This window comes from Eucyclogobius newberryi, unplaced genomic scaffold (genome assembly GCF_026437365.1).
Source record: "Eucyclogobius newberryi isolate DKJ021-1_F unplaced genomic scaffold, fEucNew1.0.hap1 SCAF_21, whole genome shotgun sequence".
Classification (NCBI taxonomy): domain Eukaryota; kingdom Metazoa; phylum Chordata; class Actinopteri; order Gobiiformes; family Gobiidae; genus Eucyclogobius; species Eucyclogobius newberryi.
Genome location: NW_027315846.1, coordinates 1922808 through 1936429, shown reverse-complemented (window position 1 = coordinate 1936429; position 13622 = coordinate 1922808). Strand labels below are relative to the sequence as shown.

The following is a 13622-nucleotide window of genomic DNA, read 5'->3' as shown; positions in this document are numbered from 1 at the left end:
TACAACAAATGCAATGTATTTCATTTTACAGCACATGTTTATTGTAATGTATTATAAGTTGAAAAAGGGGAAGATGACGTAAGATCGCTCTTCTTTCTGCTCCTTTTCATTCTTTGTGTAACTGTGTCTCACGCATCATGTATTTCATACTTTATTTTCAAACCATCTTTTTTCCCTGCTTAGAATCTTATTCCGTCCAATTCAGTGAAGAAAGTCGTAAAGAGCGCCACATAGTGAGACTAAACAGCCACTGCACCAGAGGCTTTATCAGCACGTCAGACACTAGAGTTCATGACCACAGAGCGCCGTGCATCTGCATCTTAAAGACACAAACCACTCGATCAAAGACAGTGAGGTACATTTTCCCATCACTAATTTAAAGGGCCCATGACAGGTTTTTACGATTGTCTAATTTTGACTTTATTTGGTGTGTTTGTACCTGTTGTAAATGATAGTTTTATACCAATCGAGAAGGTATTTGTGGAGAAAACGTTGAAAAATCTCTAGAAAATGACAGGAAGTGACATCACACCAGGGATGTCACTTCCTGTGACTTCATTGCAGTCAAAGTTTATGCAGAATTTACACAAAAGAAACAACTTTTTTGACTCTAAATATGAATTCAACAAAATAAAGTCACTCTAATACATTTTTATTTGTCAAATTAAATAAAATGTGACATTAGATGAGTTTTGGCCCAGTGTTTGCAGGGTAATTTCCTACTGTGATGTCATCAATTACAAACAGGAAGTGAAATTATAAACCTAAAAAATGTGCTATTCTTTGACATTTTCAAATTTTTAACAAAATTCAAAATATATTCATCTCAACTGCGTTTTAGTTCAGTGAGTCGTGCGACCTGTAGGGGGCGCTTAACTGACATGTCCCGGGTCGTCCCACTGTCCCCGCCTTCGCTCGTGTCCGTTACACGTTTGCAGTCTTTTTGTGCCGACGCGGACAAACCTCGCTCGTCTTGAATCAATAATGCATTTATACGCCACATGAGAGAGATATTAGAGATATATTAGAGACGTGTTAGAGATATATGAGACGGCGCTCCTCAAAACGACAAGGAAATACACCGCGGGCCATTATTCTCCCTTCCAATCGATGGGACGGCGTCGTGTCCCAGCGAAGCACCGGGACTTAAGTCTGGACTCTGGAGGGCGTGGTCTTTAGGAGTCACTGTAGAACCGACTTACTTTTCAAGCCATTTTTAACAGTCACAATGAGTTTTTTTAGTTTTGTTTTTTTAGTTATTATTATTACTAACCCTTTCTATAAAAAGAATGAGCAAGAAAGTCTCTGGTTCGATTCCCGCTCCGACCCAAGCCTCATTTAAGTTACTTCCTGCGCTTACGTCGGTCTGTGTAACAACAAATAAGCAAAGTTTTGTATTTTTTAGTGCATAAATGTCAGTTAAGCGCCCCCTACAGGTCGGACAACTCGTTGAACATAAATACAAGATGTCGGTGTAATCCCTCATTCGTCCAGGCGTGTTCCATAGTAGAAAAAGCTTCAGTTGTAGTCATCTGGACTCAGTTTGAAAAAAAAAAATCCCTTAATTTCTATCCCTTATGTGTCTGGCCTGTCGGAAAAACTGCAGAGAATTTTTAGACAACACGAAGTCCCTGTTTATTTTAAACCAGGAAACACTTTAAGACAAAAACTGGTTCATCCTAAGGACAAGTTGCCGACTCAAAAACAGAGCAATGTAGTTTATTCGATCCAATGCAGTGAAGAAAGTTGTAAAGAACGGTACATAGGTGAGACTAAACAGCCTCTACACAAGAGGCTTTATCAGCACAGAAGAAATACAAGTTCAGGACCTCAGAGCGCCGTGCATCTCCATCTTGAAGCCTCTAATCACTCGTTTGAAGACGGTGAGGTGAAGGTTTTAAGCAGGGAGAAAAGATGGTTTGAAAGAGGAGTTAAGGAAGCTATTTTTTGTTAAAAAAGAAAGACCTTCTTTAAACAGAAATGGAGGGCTAAGGTTTAATCTTCCTGTTATTTATAATGGGTTACTGAACCCCTGGAAAGGTAGAGGACCAGGACCAGGACATTTAGATGCTAATCAGGTACTCAGGTTGAGCCAGGGTCTCACAATGACAAAGAGGATTCTAACAGCCCATTAAAATTCTGAATAGGCTCGGTAGATACAAGGGGGAGTTTCTGTTGAAACAAACAACTCTTTCTACTTCAGGAAGGCTCCTCCCAATGGGCGGGTCTTACCACAGAACAGTATTAATATCGGAGTTCTCGATCTAAATTCTGTTATTGACAATGACTCTTGGATGAGAGTCGAAACGTCTATTTTTTCAAACTGAGTCCAGATGAAACAACTGAAGCTTTTTCTATTATAAATACAAGATCAATATATTTTGAAATTTGCTAAAAAATATAAAAATGTTATCCCAGAATAGCCCATTTTTTAGATTTATAATTTCACTTCCTGTTTGTAATTGATGACATGATCACAGTAGGAAATTACCCAGCAAACACTGGGCCAAAACTCATCTAATGTCACAATGTTTTAATTTGACAAATGAAAATATATGAGAGCGACATTATTTTGTTGAATTTATGTTTAAAGAGTCAAAAAAGTTGTTTCCTTTGTGTAAATTCTGCATAAACTTAAACTGGAATGAGTGTCCCTGGTGTGATGTCACTTCCTGTCATTTTCTACAGCTTTTTCAACATTTTCTCCACAAATACCTGCTCGATCTGTGTAAAACTATCATTTATATGTACAACAGGTACAAATTCACCAAATAAAGTCAAAAATAGAAAATCTTAAAAATTCTGTTGTAATTTAGGATTAGACAATCATAATCTCCTGTTAAATAATCAAATGTAGTAAAATACAGCAGTAAATGTGTTTGAACCGGGTTTTGTCCGAGTGGTTTTCATCTTTCTTTGATTTGTCATTTTTGGAGATAATCTGAGGTTAATCCAACAAATCAGATTATGTTCCACTTCCATTTTGTTTTGTTTTTTTGTATTTTTACAATCTTTTAAAGGGTTTCCACGACAACGACGTGTGTTCAGAGGGATGTTTTTTTCAAATGCTGAGGCCTGACAAACCTGGACACCACATTCATATAAGTCATGAGAACTTCCCTCTCCCCCTCCTTCTCCCCTCTTCCCCCTTTCCCCCCTTCTCTCCCCTCTCTCCCCCCTCTTTCCCCTCTTCACCCTCTCATGCTCCCCTCTTCCCCCTATCCCGCCCTCACTCCCCCCTCTTCCCCCTCTCATTCTCCCCTCTTACCCCTTTCCCCCCCTCTCCCCTCTCTTCCTTCTCTCCCCCCTCTTCCCCTCTCTCCCCCTCTTCCCCCTCTCTCACCTCTCTCCACCATCTTCCTTCTCTCCCCCCTCTTCCCCCTCTTCCCCTCTCTCCCCCTCTTCCCCCTCTCTTCCCCCTCTCTTCCCCCCTCTTCTCCCCTCTTCCCCCCTCTCTTCCTCTTCCCCTCTCTTCCCCTCTCTTCCCCCCTCTTCCCCCCTCTTCCCCCCTCTTCCCCCCTCTTCCCCCCTCTTCCCCCCTCTCTCCCCTCTCTTACCCAGGTTCTTGAGCATCTTCTTCTCCGGCTTCCGGTCCTTCCTGCCGATGGGTGCGAGCTCCTCGGCGTCGTCCTGTTCGGCGGGGGGCTCCGGGGGCGTTTGCGAGGGCGGCGGCGCGGTCACGTTGCTCACCTCCTCCGCGGGGCACCCCTGGGTGTGGGGGTCTGCGGGGTCGCTCTGGTAGGCGCTGATGATGTCCTCCAGGCGCTGGTCCAGGTCGTCTGAGAGGTCCAGGTCTTTGGGGTTCACCTCCGGGCACGACTCCATCACGGCCAACGCTGAAACAACACAGGTACACGGGTATTTAGGGTCTGAAGGTCTGAAGGTCTGAAGGTCTGAAGGTCTGAAGGGCTGAAGGGCTGAGGGTCTGAAGGTCTGAAGGTCTGAAGGGCTGAAGGGCTGAGGGTCTGGGGGTCTAAAGGTCTGAGGGTCTAAAGGTCTGAGGGTCTGAGGGTCTAAAGGTCTGAGGGTCTGAAGGTCTGAGGGTCTAAAGGTCTGAGGGTCTGAAGGTCTGAGGGTCTGAGGGTCTGAGGGTCTGAGGGTCTAAAGGTCTGAAGGTCTGAGGGTCTGAAGGTCTGAGGGTCTAAAGGTCTGAGGGTCTGAGGGTCTAAAGGTCTGAGGGTCTGAGGGTCTGAAGGTCTGAGGGTCTAAAGGTCTGAGGGTCTGAAGGTCTGAGGGTCTGAAGGTCTGAGGGTCTAAAGGTCTGAGGGTCTGAAGGTCTAAGGGTCTAAAGGTCTGAGGGTCTGAAGGTCTGAGGGTCTAAAGGTCTGAGGGTCTGAAGGTCTGAGGGTCTAAAGGTCTGAGGGTCTGAAGGTCTGAGGGTCTGAGGGTCTAAAGGTTTGAGGGTCTGAAGGTCTGAGGGTCTGGGGGTCTAAAGGTCTGAGGGTCTAAAGGTCTGAGGGTCTGAAGGTCTGAAGGTCTGAAGGGCTGAAGGGCTGAGGGTCTGGGGGTCTAAAGGTCTGAGGGTCTAAAGGTCTGAGGGTCTGAGGGTCTAAAGGTCTGAGGGTCTGAAGGTCTGAGGGTCTAAAGGTCTGAGGGTCTGAAGGTCTGAGGGTCTGAGGGTCTGAGGGTCTGAGGGTCTAAAGGTCTGAGGGTCTGAGGGTCTGAAGGTCTGAGGGTCTAAAGGTCTGAGGGTCTGAGGGTCTAAAGGTCTGAGGGTCTGAGGGTCTAAAGGTCTGAGGGTCTGAAGGTCTGAGGGTCTGAAGGTCTGAGGGTCTAAAGGTCTGAGGGTCTGAAGGTCTGAGGGTCTGAAGGTCTGAGGGTCTAAAGGTCTGAGGGTCTGAAGGTCTAAGGGTCTAAAGGTCTGAGGGTCTGAAGGTCTGAGGGTCTGAGGGTCTAAAGGTCTGAGGGTCTGAAGGTCTGAGGGTCTAAAGGTCTGAGGGTCTGAAGGTCTGAGGGTCTGAGGGTCTGAGGGTCTAAAGGTCTGAGGGTCTGAAGGTCTGAGGGTCTGGGGGTCTAAAGGTCTGAGGGTCTAAAGGTCTGAGGGTCTGAAGGTCTGAAGGTCTGAGAGTCTAAAGGTCTGAGGGTCTAAAGGTCTGAGGGTCTGAAGGTCTGAAGGTCTGAGGGTCAAAAGGTCTGAGGGTCTGAAGGTCTGAGGGTCTGGGGGTCTAAAGGTCTGAGGGTCTAAAGGTCTGAGGTTCTGAGGATCTGAGGTCTTAGGGTCTGAGGGTCTTATGTCGATTCTACGAAAATGCCAGATTTTCTGCAGTATTTACAGTTTTGTTCTTCCGATCGCATCAGCTTCAAAGTATAAATCAGATGATGAGTCCAGATAGTTTTCTCCAATACCTTTTCTTCTTCTTCTTCTTCTTCTTCTTCTTCTTCTTCTTCTTCTTCTTCTTCTTCTTCTTCTTCTTCTTCTTCTTCTTCTTCTTCTTCTTCTTCTTCTTCTTCTTCTTCTTCTTCTTCTTCTTCTTCTTCTTCTTCTTCTTCTTCTTCTTCTTCTTCTTCTTCTTCTTCTTCTTCTTCTTCTTCTTTTGTGTTTTATGTCTTTTCTGTTTTATGGCGGTTGTTGTTGTTGTTGTTGTTTTATGGCAGTTGGCATCCAAGTGTTGCATTACCGCCAGACTTTATTCCTCAGACTTTGTCGTAGTCCTCAGACTCTGTCGTAGTCCGCGGTTGGTATCCAAGTGTTACGTTACCACCAGACTTTATTCTTTAGACTTTATTCCAGAGCTGACTCTTCTTCTTCCGTACGGCTTTATTCTTCTATTCTTCTCTCCCCCTTCTTCTGTCTTCTTCTTTCTTCTTATTACTTCATTCTTCTTCATTCTTCATTCTTCATTCTTCGTCTTTCAAGCTCTTTGGTTCCAAGGAATCTTCCTGCAGCTTTAACAATGATCCTGATCCTCTAAGTTCTCTTTTGCCTTTACAACATCCACCATAAAGAGTACGAGATCCTTTAGAGGAGTTTCTTGGACCTTCTCCTTGTCTGGAATAAAGTCTAAAGAATAAAGTCTGTTGGTAATGTAACACTTGGATACCAACCACCATAAAACACCAAAGAAGAAGAAAAGGTATTGGAGAAAACTATGTGGACTGAAAAACTATCTGATTTATATTTTGAAGCTGATGCGATCGGAAGAACAAAACTGTAAATGCTGCAGAAAATCTGGCATTTTCATAGAATCGACAAAAATTAGAGTTCTACAGACGAATCAGACAAAACAGACGGACTATAAGACCCTAAGACCCTCAGTCCCTCAGACCTTTCACCTGAACCTTTCACCTGAACCACCTGAACCTTTCACCAGAACCACCTGAACCACCTGAAACACCTGAAACACCTGAAACACCTGAAACACCTGAAACACCTGAACCTTTCACCTGAACCACCTGAACCTTTCACCAGAACCACCTGAACCACCTGAACCACCTGAACCACCTGAAACACCTGAAACACCTGAAACACCTGAAACACCTGAAACACCTGAACCTTTCACCTGAACCACCTGAACCTTTCACCAGAACCACCTGAACCACCTGAACCTTTCACCTGGACCACCTGAACCTTTCACCTGAACCACCTGGACCACCTTAACCTTTCACCTGAACCATTTTAACCTTTGACCTGGACCACCTTAACCTTTCACCTGAAACACCTGAACCTTTCACCTGAACCACCTGGACCACCTGAACCTTTCACCTGGACCACCTGTACAACCTGAACCTTTCACCTGAACCACCTGGACCACCTTAACCTTTCACCTGAACCATCTTAACCTTTCACCTGGACCACCTGAACCTTTCACCAGAACCACCTGAACCACCTGAACCACCTGAAACACCTGAAACACCTGAAACACCTGAACCTTTCACCAGAACCACCTGAAACACCTGAAACACCTGGACCACCTGAACCTTTCACCTGAACCACCTGGACCACCTTAACCTTTCACCTGAACCATTTTAACCTTTCACCTGGACCACCTGAACCTTTCACCTGAAACACCTGTACCACCTGAACCTTTCACCTGAACCACCTGTACCACCTGAACCTTTCACCTGAAACACCTGTACCACCTGAACCTTTCACCTGAAACACCTGTACCACCTGAACCTTTCACCTGAACCACCTGTACCACCTGAACCTTTCACCTGAACCACCTGGACCCCCTTAACCTTTCACCTGAACCATTTTAACCTTTCACCTGGACCACCTTAACCTTTCACCTGAAACACCTGAACCTTTCACCTGAACCACCTGGACCACCTGAACCTTTCACCTGGACCACCTGTACCACCTGAACCTTTCACCTGAACCACCTGGACCACCTTAACCTTTCACCTGAACCACCTGGACCACCTTAACCTTTCACCTGAAACACCTGTACCACCTGAACCTTTCACCTGAACCACCTGGACCACCTTAACCTTTCACCTGAACCATTTTAACCTTTCACCTGAAACACCTGAACCTTTCACCTGAACCAACTGGACCACCTGAACCTTTCACCTGGACCACCTGTACCACCTGAACCTTTCACCTGAACCACCTTAACCTTTCACCTGAAACACCTGAACCTTTCACCTGAACCAACTGGACCACCTGAACCTTTCACCTGGACCACCTGTACCACCTGAACCTTTCACCTGAACCACCTGGACCACCATAACCTTTCACCTGAACCATCTTAACCTTTCACCTGGACCACCTTAACCTTTCACCTGAAACACCTGAACCTTTCACCTGGACCACCTGAACCTTTCACCTGAACCACCTGGACCACCTTAACCTTTCACCTGAACCATTTTAACCTTTGACCTGGACCACCTTAACCTTTCACCTGAAACACCTGAACCTTTCACCTGAACCAACTGGACCACCTGAACCTTTCACCTGGACCACCTGTACCACCTGAACCTTTCACCTGAACCACCTGGACCACCTTAACCTTTCACCTGAACCATCTTAACCTTTCACCTGGACCACCTTAACCTTTCACCTGAAACACCTGAACCTTTCGCCTGGACCACCTGAACCTTTCACCTGAACCACCTGGACCACCTTAACCTTTCACCTGAACCATTTTAACCTTTCACCTGGACCACCTTAACCTTTCACCTAAAACACCTGAACCTTTCACCTGAACCACCTGGACCACCTGAACCTTTCACCTGAACCATCTTAACCTTTCACCTGGACCACCTTAACCTTTCACCTGGACCACCTTAACCTTTCACCTAAAACACCTGAACCTTTCACCTGAACCACCTGGACCACCTGGACCACCTGAACCTTTCACCTGAACCATCTTAACCTTTCACCTGGACCATTTTAACCTTTCACCTGGACCACCTTAACCTTTCACCTGAAACACCTGAACCTTTCACCTGAACCACCTTAACCTTTCACCTGAAACACCTGAACCTTTCACCTGAACCACCTGGACCACCTTAACCTTTCACCCCAGACCTCTAAAGCCATTACACAGTGGCACATTGGCCTGTTTATCCGCTCGTCTGCCGCTCTTGGCCGGACGCTCTCGACACCTGTTCAGACCAGAGCTATTTTCAACCGCACTCAAAATGGACGCCACGTTTATTTACCCACAAACGCTTCCTACACTGGCTTCCTACACTGGCTTCCTACACTGGCTTCCTACGCTGGCTTCCTACACTGGCTTCCTACGCTGGCTTCCTACGGTAGCTTCCTACACTGGCTTCCTACACTGGCTTCCTACACTGGCTTCCTACGCTGGCTTCCTACGGTAGCTTCCTACACTGGCTTCCTATGCTCACTTCCTACGCTCACTTCCTACACTGACTTCCTACGCTGGCTTCCTACGCTGGCTTCCTACACTGGCTTCCTACGCTGGCTTCCTACACTGGCTTCCTACGTTGGCTTCCTACGCTGGCTTCCTACGCTGGCTTCCTACACTGGCTTCCTACGCTGGCTTCCTACGCTGGCTTCCTACACTGACTTCCTACACTTGCTTCCTATGCTCACTTCCTACGCTCACTTCCTATGCTGGCTTCCTACGCTGGCTTTCTACGTTGGCTTCCTACGCTCGCTTCCTACGCTCACTTCCTACGCTGGTTTCCTACGCTGGCTTCCTACGTTGGCTTCCTACGCTCGCTTCCTACTCTCGCTTCCTACGCTCACTCGGACGTCTTTTCTCTCCGTTCACGTCGTCTGGTCTATTCTTTCTCACCGTGACACAGGTGAGAGCTATAAATAACGCTGCGTTCTTCTGTTTGTAACGTTAAGTGAGGTTGTAGTTTATGTCGATATTTCTCCTGCTTTTCAGAAATCTAAACATGGAATAATAAACATAAATCTGGGGCTCGTGCCAAAAGGGAAACCAAGTGTGACCCAAATCTTTAAGACGTTTTATTTCACTTTATGTCAGGTTTTTCATTTGAATCTCGAGCTAAACTATGATATGTATATTTTTTTGAGCAAATTGTACTGTTACATTGTAAAAAGAAAAAGAAAAAACAAGGCAAAATAATTTTAAAATACATTTTAAAGTGGTTTTAAATCGTTTTAAATATATAAAGTTCATTGTAAATATTGAATTGTTTTATACACCAGTAAATGTATAAAATTGAGTGTGAAATGAATAAATAATGCAGTGTAAAGAGACTCGAAAGGCACGTTATTATTATTATCATTATTATCCATCCATTTTCTACCGCTTGGTCCCTTTCGAGGTCGCGGGTGACTGGAGCCTATCCCAGTGACTTCGGGCCTTAGGCGGGGTACACCCTGGACAGTGGCCAACTTGTCGCAGGGCCAACACATTTATCATTATTATTATTATTTAAACTCAGGTTCTGTGTTAGTTTTAACCTGATTATTAATTACATTTTTAGTATCATTTGTATATTTTTCTTTTAGCAAACCACAAAGAAACAAGTATTAAGTTAAGCTAAACCATTGGTACCACTGCACTTTTATGAGCCTTAATAAAGCATGAACAAAGCCTTAATTCATCATGAACATACAGTTTTGTGCTCAGTACTTAAGACGTGTTCCACTAAATACGGAAACAAATCCTGGACCGGGACTAAAACAGGACCAAAGTCTACGTCTGGACTGAACCGGGCTCAAACCAGGACGAGGACTCTTAATAAACTGTTTGTTCATTATTAATTAAGTCTTTGTTCATGCTTTCTTAAGGTTAAATAACAGTTTCAAAAATAGGACCAAACCGGAGCCTGGAGTGTGGATCGTGTGGGGCCTTTTGACACACGTGGAGCGACACAACTGAGCAGGCTGAGCACGCTTAGCAACAGGGAGAAGAGCTGAACCTGAGCACGTTTGTTTTACAGTGCGAGGTTAAAAACGCGTGGAAATAAAGAAAATAAAAAGAGTAAAACGACGTGAACTTACCACGGCTTCGTCTGCAGCGGGAGAAAGAGAGGGACCACCACGCCACGAGCAGGACAGCTGTGATAAGAGACGCTCAAAATAACCCCCAAGTGTGGAGAGTGTGGGGCGGGGGCACGGGGGCACGGGACGGGCCCCCCAGACCCAGAGGAGAGGGCACGGGGCGGGGAGGGGCACGGGGCGGGGAGGGGCACGGGCCGACCCCCCCAGACCTTGAGGAGAGGGCACAGGGCGGGGAGGGGCACAAGACGACCCCCCCACGGGGCGGGGAGGGGCATAAGACGACCCCCCCCAGACCCAGAAAAAAAATCAAAATTGCCCTGCAGGTTTAAACGAGTGCTAACCCTGAATTAACTGATAAACAAAATGGGTTTTTTGGGGGGTCGTGGGCTGGATTAAAATCACTTGAAGGCCCTGATTTGGCCCCTGGGCCTTATGTTGAATAGCCCTGTCCTTGACCCAGAGGGGCGTGGCCTGACCAGCCAGTTCCTCCTACATTCTGTTCAAGAAGTTTGTTTGGGACTGTCTGGTCAGGCAACTGCTCCAGGTCAAGCTCTCCCAGCTCAATGTGCCTCGCTCCACCTGCGGGGGGAGCACTGACTCCACCTGCGGGGGGAGCGCCGACTCCACCTGCGGGGGGAGCGCGACTCCACCTGGGGGGTGAACGCCGACTCCACCTGCGGGGTGACTCCACCTGCGGGGGGAGCGCCGACTCCACCTGCGGGGGGAGCGCGACTCCACCTGCGGGGGCAGCGCCGACTCCACCTGCGGGGTGAACGCCGACTCCACCTGCGGGGTGACTCCACCTGCGGGGGGAGCGCCGACTCCACCTGCGGGGGAGCGCGACTCCACCTGCGGGGGCAGCGCCGACTCCACCTGCGGGGGGAGCGCCGACTCCACCTGCGGGGGGGAGCGCGACTCCACCTGCGGGGTGAACGCCGACTCCACCTGCGGGGTGACTCCACCTGCGGGGGGAGCGCCGACTCCACCTGCGGGGGAGCGCGACTCCACCTGCGGGGGCAGCGCCGACTCCACCTGCGGGGGGGAGCGCGACTCCACCTGCGGGGTGAACGCCGACTCCACCTGCGGGGTGATTCCACCTGCGGGGGGAGCACCGACTCCACCGGCGCTCCACCTGCGGAGGGAGCGCCGACTCCACCTGCGAGGGGAGCGCCGACTCCACCTGCGGGGTGACTCCACCTGCGGGGGGGAGCGCGACTCCACCTGCGGGGTGAACGCCGACTCCACCTGCGGGGTGATTCCACCTGCGGGGGGAGCGCCAACTCCACCGGCGCTCCACCTGCGGAAGGAGCGCCGACTCCACCTGCGGAGGGAGCGCCGACTCCACCTGCGGGGTGAACGCCGACTCCACCTGCGGACGGAGCGCCAACTCCACCTGTGGGGGGAGCGCCGACTCCACACGGAGCAGAGGCACTTTGTCATTATGTTTGTGGCAAGACTCGTTCTTCTAGTATCTCTAGGATCTATAATTATCTGTGGATTAACATGAGACGTTTGAGCTGCTCCGCCTGAAGAGAATATGAGGTGATGGAAGGGCATCTGACACACACAGTATTCAGACGTCTCTCACTATGATTCTCTCCCTCTCTCTCTCTCTCTCTTTCCTCGAGCTGAAGCTATTTTTGACCTCGTGTCCGGTGCAGTGCCGCCTCTGACCACACGAGGTCACCACCGGGCGCGGGGCCGCACCAGAGTGACGTCGTCTTTTTTTCTGAAACCAAACCATGTGCCTATTGTCACGTGGTTGCTTAGTATCGACCTGGACCACTTGATATGGCCAAAAATGTATAAATCCTTCTCCTCACATTGATTGATCCCGATTGATTTTGTCTTATTAAAGAAAAGGAATAAATACAAATAAAAAAAATAAAAATAAAAATAGAAATAAATAAAAAACAAACAAATATGTTGGTCATTACTACCTGTTAGAAAATAAAATTAATAAATAAAATGTCTTTAAATATTGATTTCCGTTCTCATTTCACATACACTTTCTCGTGTATTTGAATAAAAGAAGAAACTCTCGCACATGTATAGTTAGGTTCATTATATATTCTTTTGAAACAGTTTTTATTTTAATTTGAAAAAAGTAGAGCACCAAACAAAAAATCCCGTATTAAAAATGCACCTCATCTCGACCAATACGACCTGAACCAAAGTGGGCGTGGCGACGGCAGCTCCAGCTCCGCCTTTCCAAATGTTCAGAGGTAAATTTGACATTTTCAAATCATTTTAACAAAACAAATAAAATCCCCTTCAATATTCATGTTCCGAGCACAAATGGTACAAAACGTAAAGCTTCAAAACCTCAAACAAACAAACAAACAAACGAGCAGGAAGCTGGTCCATGACACCGGGAAAACGTCTTCAAATGTGTTTTCCATCCAAATACTTTTATATGAATTAGGTTTGTTTGGATCAACATAATAAACAATAAGTTAAAAAAATAAATACAAATTAAATCAATATTTTAATATTTCACAAAATTCTTAAATCTGATCTAATTCTCGATGAAAATGGAACAATAACATTTTTCAGGACTCAATATTTATTAACGTGAATGAAATAAGGTGCTTTTCTTTGCACTCGTCAATGTTTTTTGTTAGTTTTTTTGTTTTTGTTTTGTTAGTGTTTTATTCTGTTATTTTGTATTTATTTCTCACGGGTTCAACAATATTTTACGTTAAAAAAAGGATTCACTGCGTCAATATTATTGTTTATCGTGATATCTCGAGCATAAATGGATTTCACAAACATAAATGAGGCTCGAGAGTTGATGGGAAATCTATTGAAAATTTTAGGTTTATTTTTTAGGTTTTCTCATTGTATTTTCTCAGTATTTTACAGTGAGAATCTGGAGGTGAATAGGCAAAACATTTAAATTGAAATACATAAATTTGAAACTTCTTGTGTAGTTTAATCAAATAAATGTAAGTAAAAAACGTACTATGAGTTTTTCACCACGTCACGTTTTCATATAAAAATAAGGCATTTTATCTGTAAAATCGCAAAAAATATTCATATTTGTGACATTTAAATCAGATTTTTTTTTAAAAAGCCAGTTTAAATTTCTTGCCTCATTTTGTTGCCATGTTAGACACAGAAAAACATACAGTGGCGATTTGGGATTTCATTTTGTTTTTGACTAAACTCAAGCTGACTGAAAATTCAAATTTCGCCTAATTTTTTAGACTTAAAACTTTAATAA

At 46.1% G+C, this 13622-nt stretch overlaps 1 protein-coding gene across 1 annotated transcript in view; it reads right to left on the bottom strand.

The window, feature by feature from the left end:
* The window catches only part of txlnbb (taxilin beta b), a 19117-nt gene extending 8601 nt beyond the window's left edge, over window positions 1–10516 (bottom strand). The window contains exons 1-2 of the mRNA XM_072457497.1: window positions 10397–10516; window positions 3558–3836 (exon numbers count right to left, since the gene is read on the bottom strand). Coding sequence (XP_072313598.1) covers window positions 3558–3825 — 268 coding nt within the window. The 5' untranslated portion in view covers window positions 3826–3836; window positions 10397–10516. The remainder of the gene's footprint in view (window positions 1–3557; window positions 3837–10396) is intronic.
* Window positions 10517–13622: the final 3106 nt, after the last annotated feature.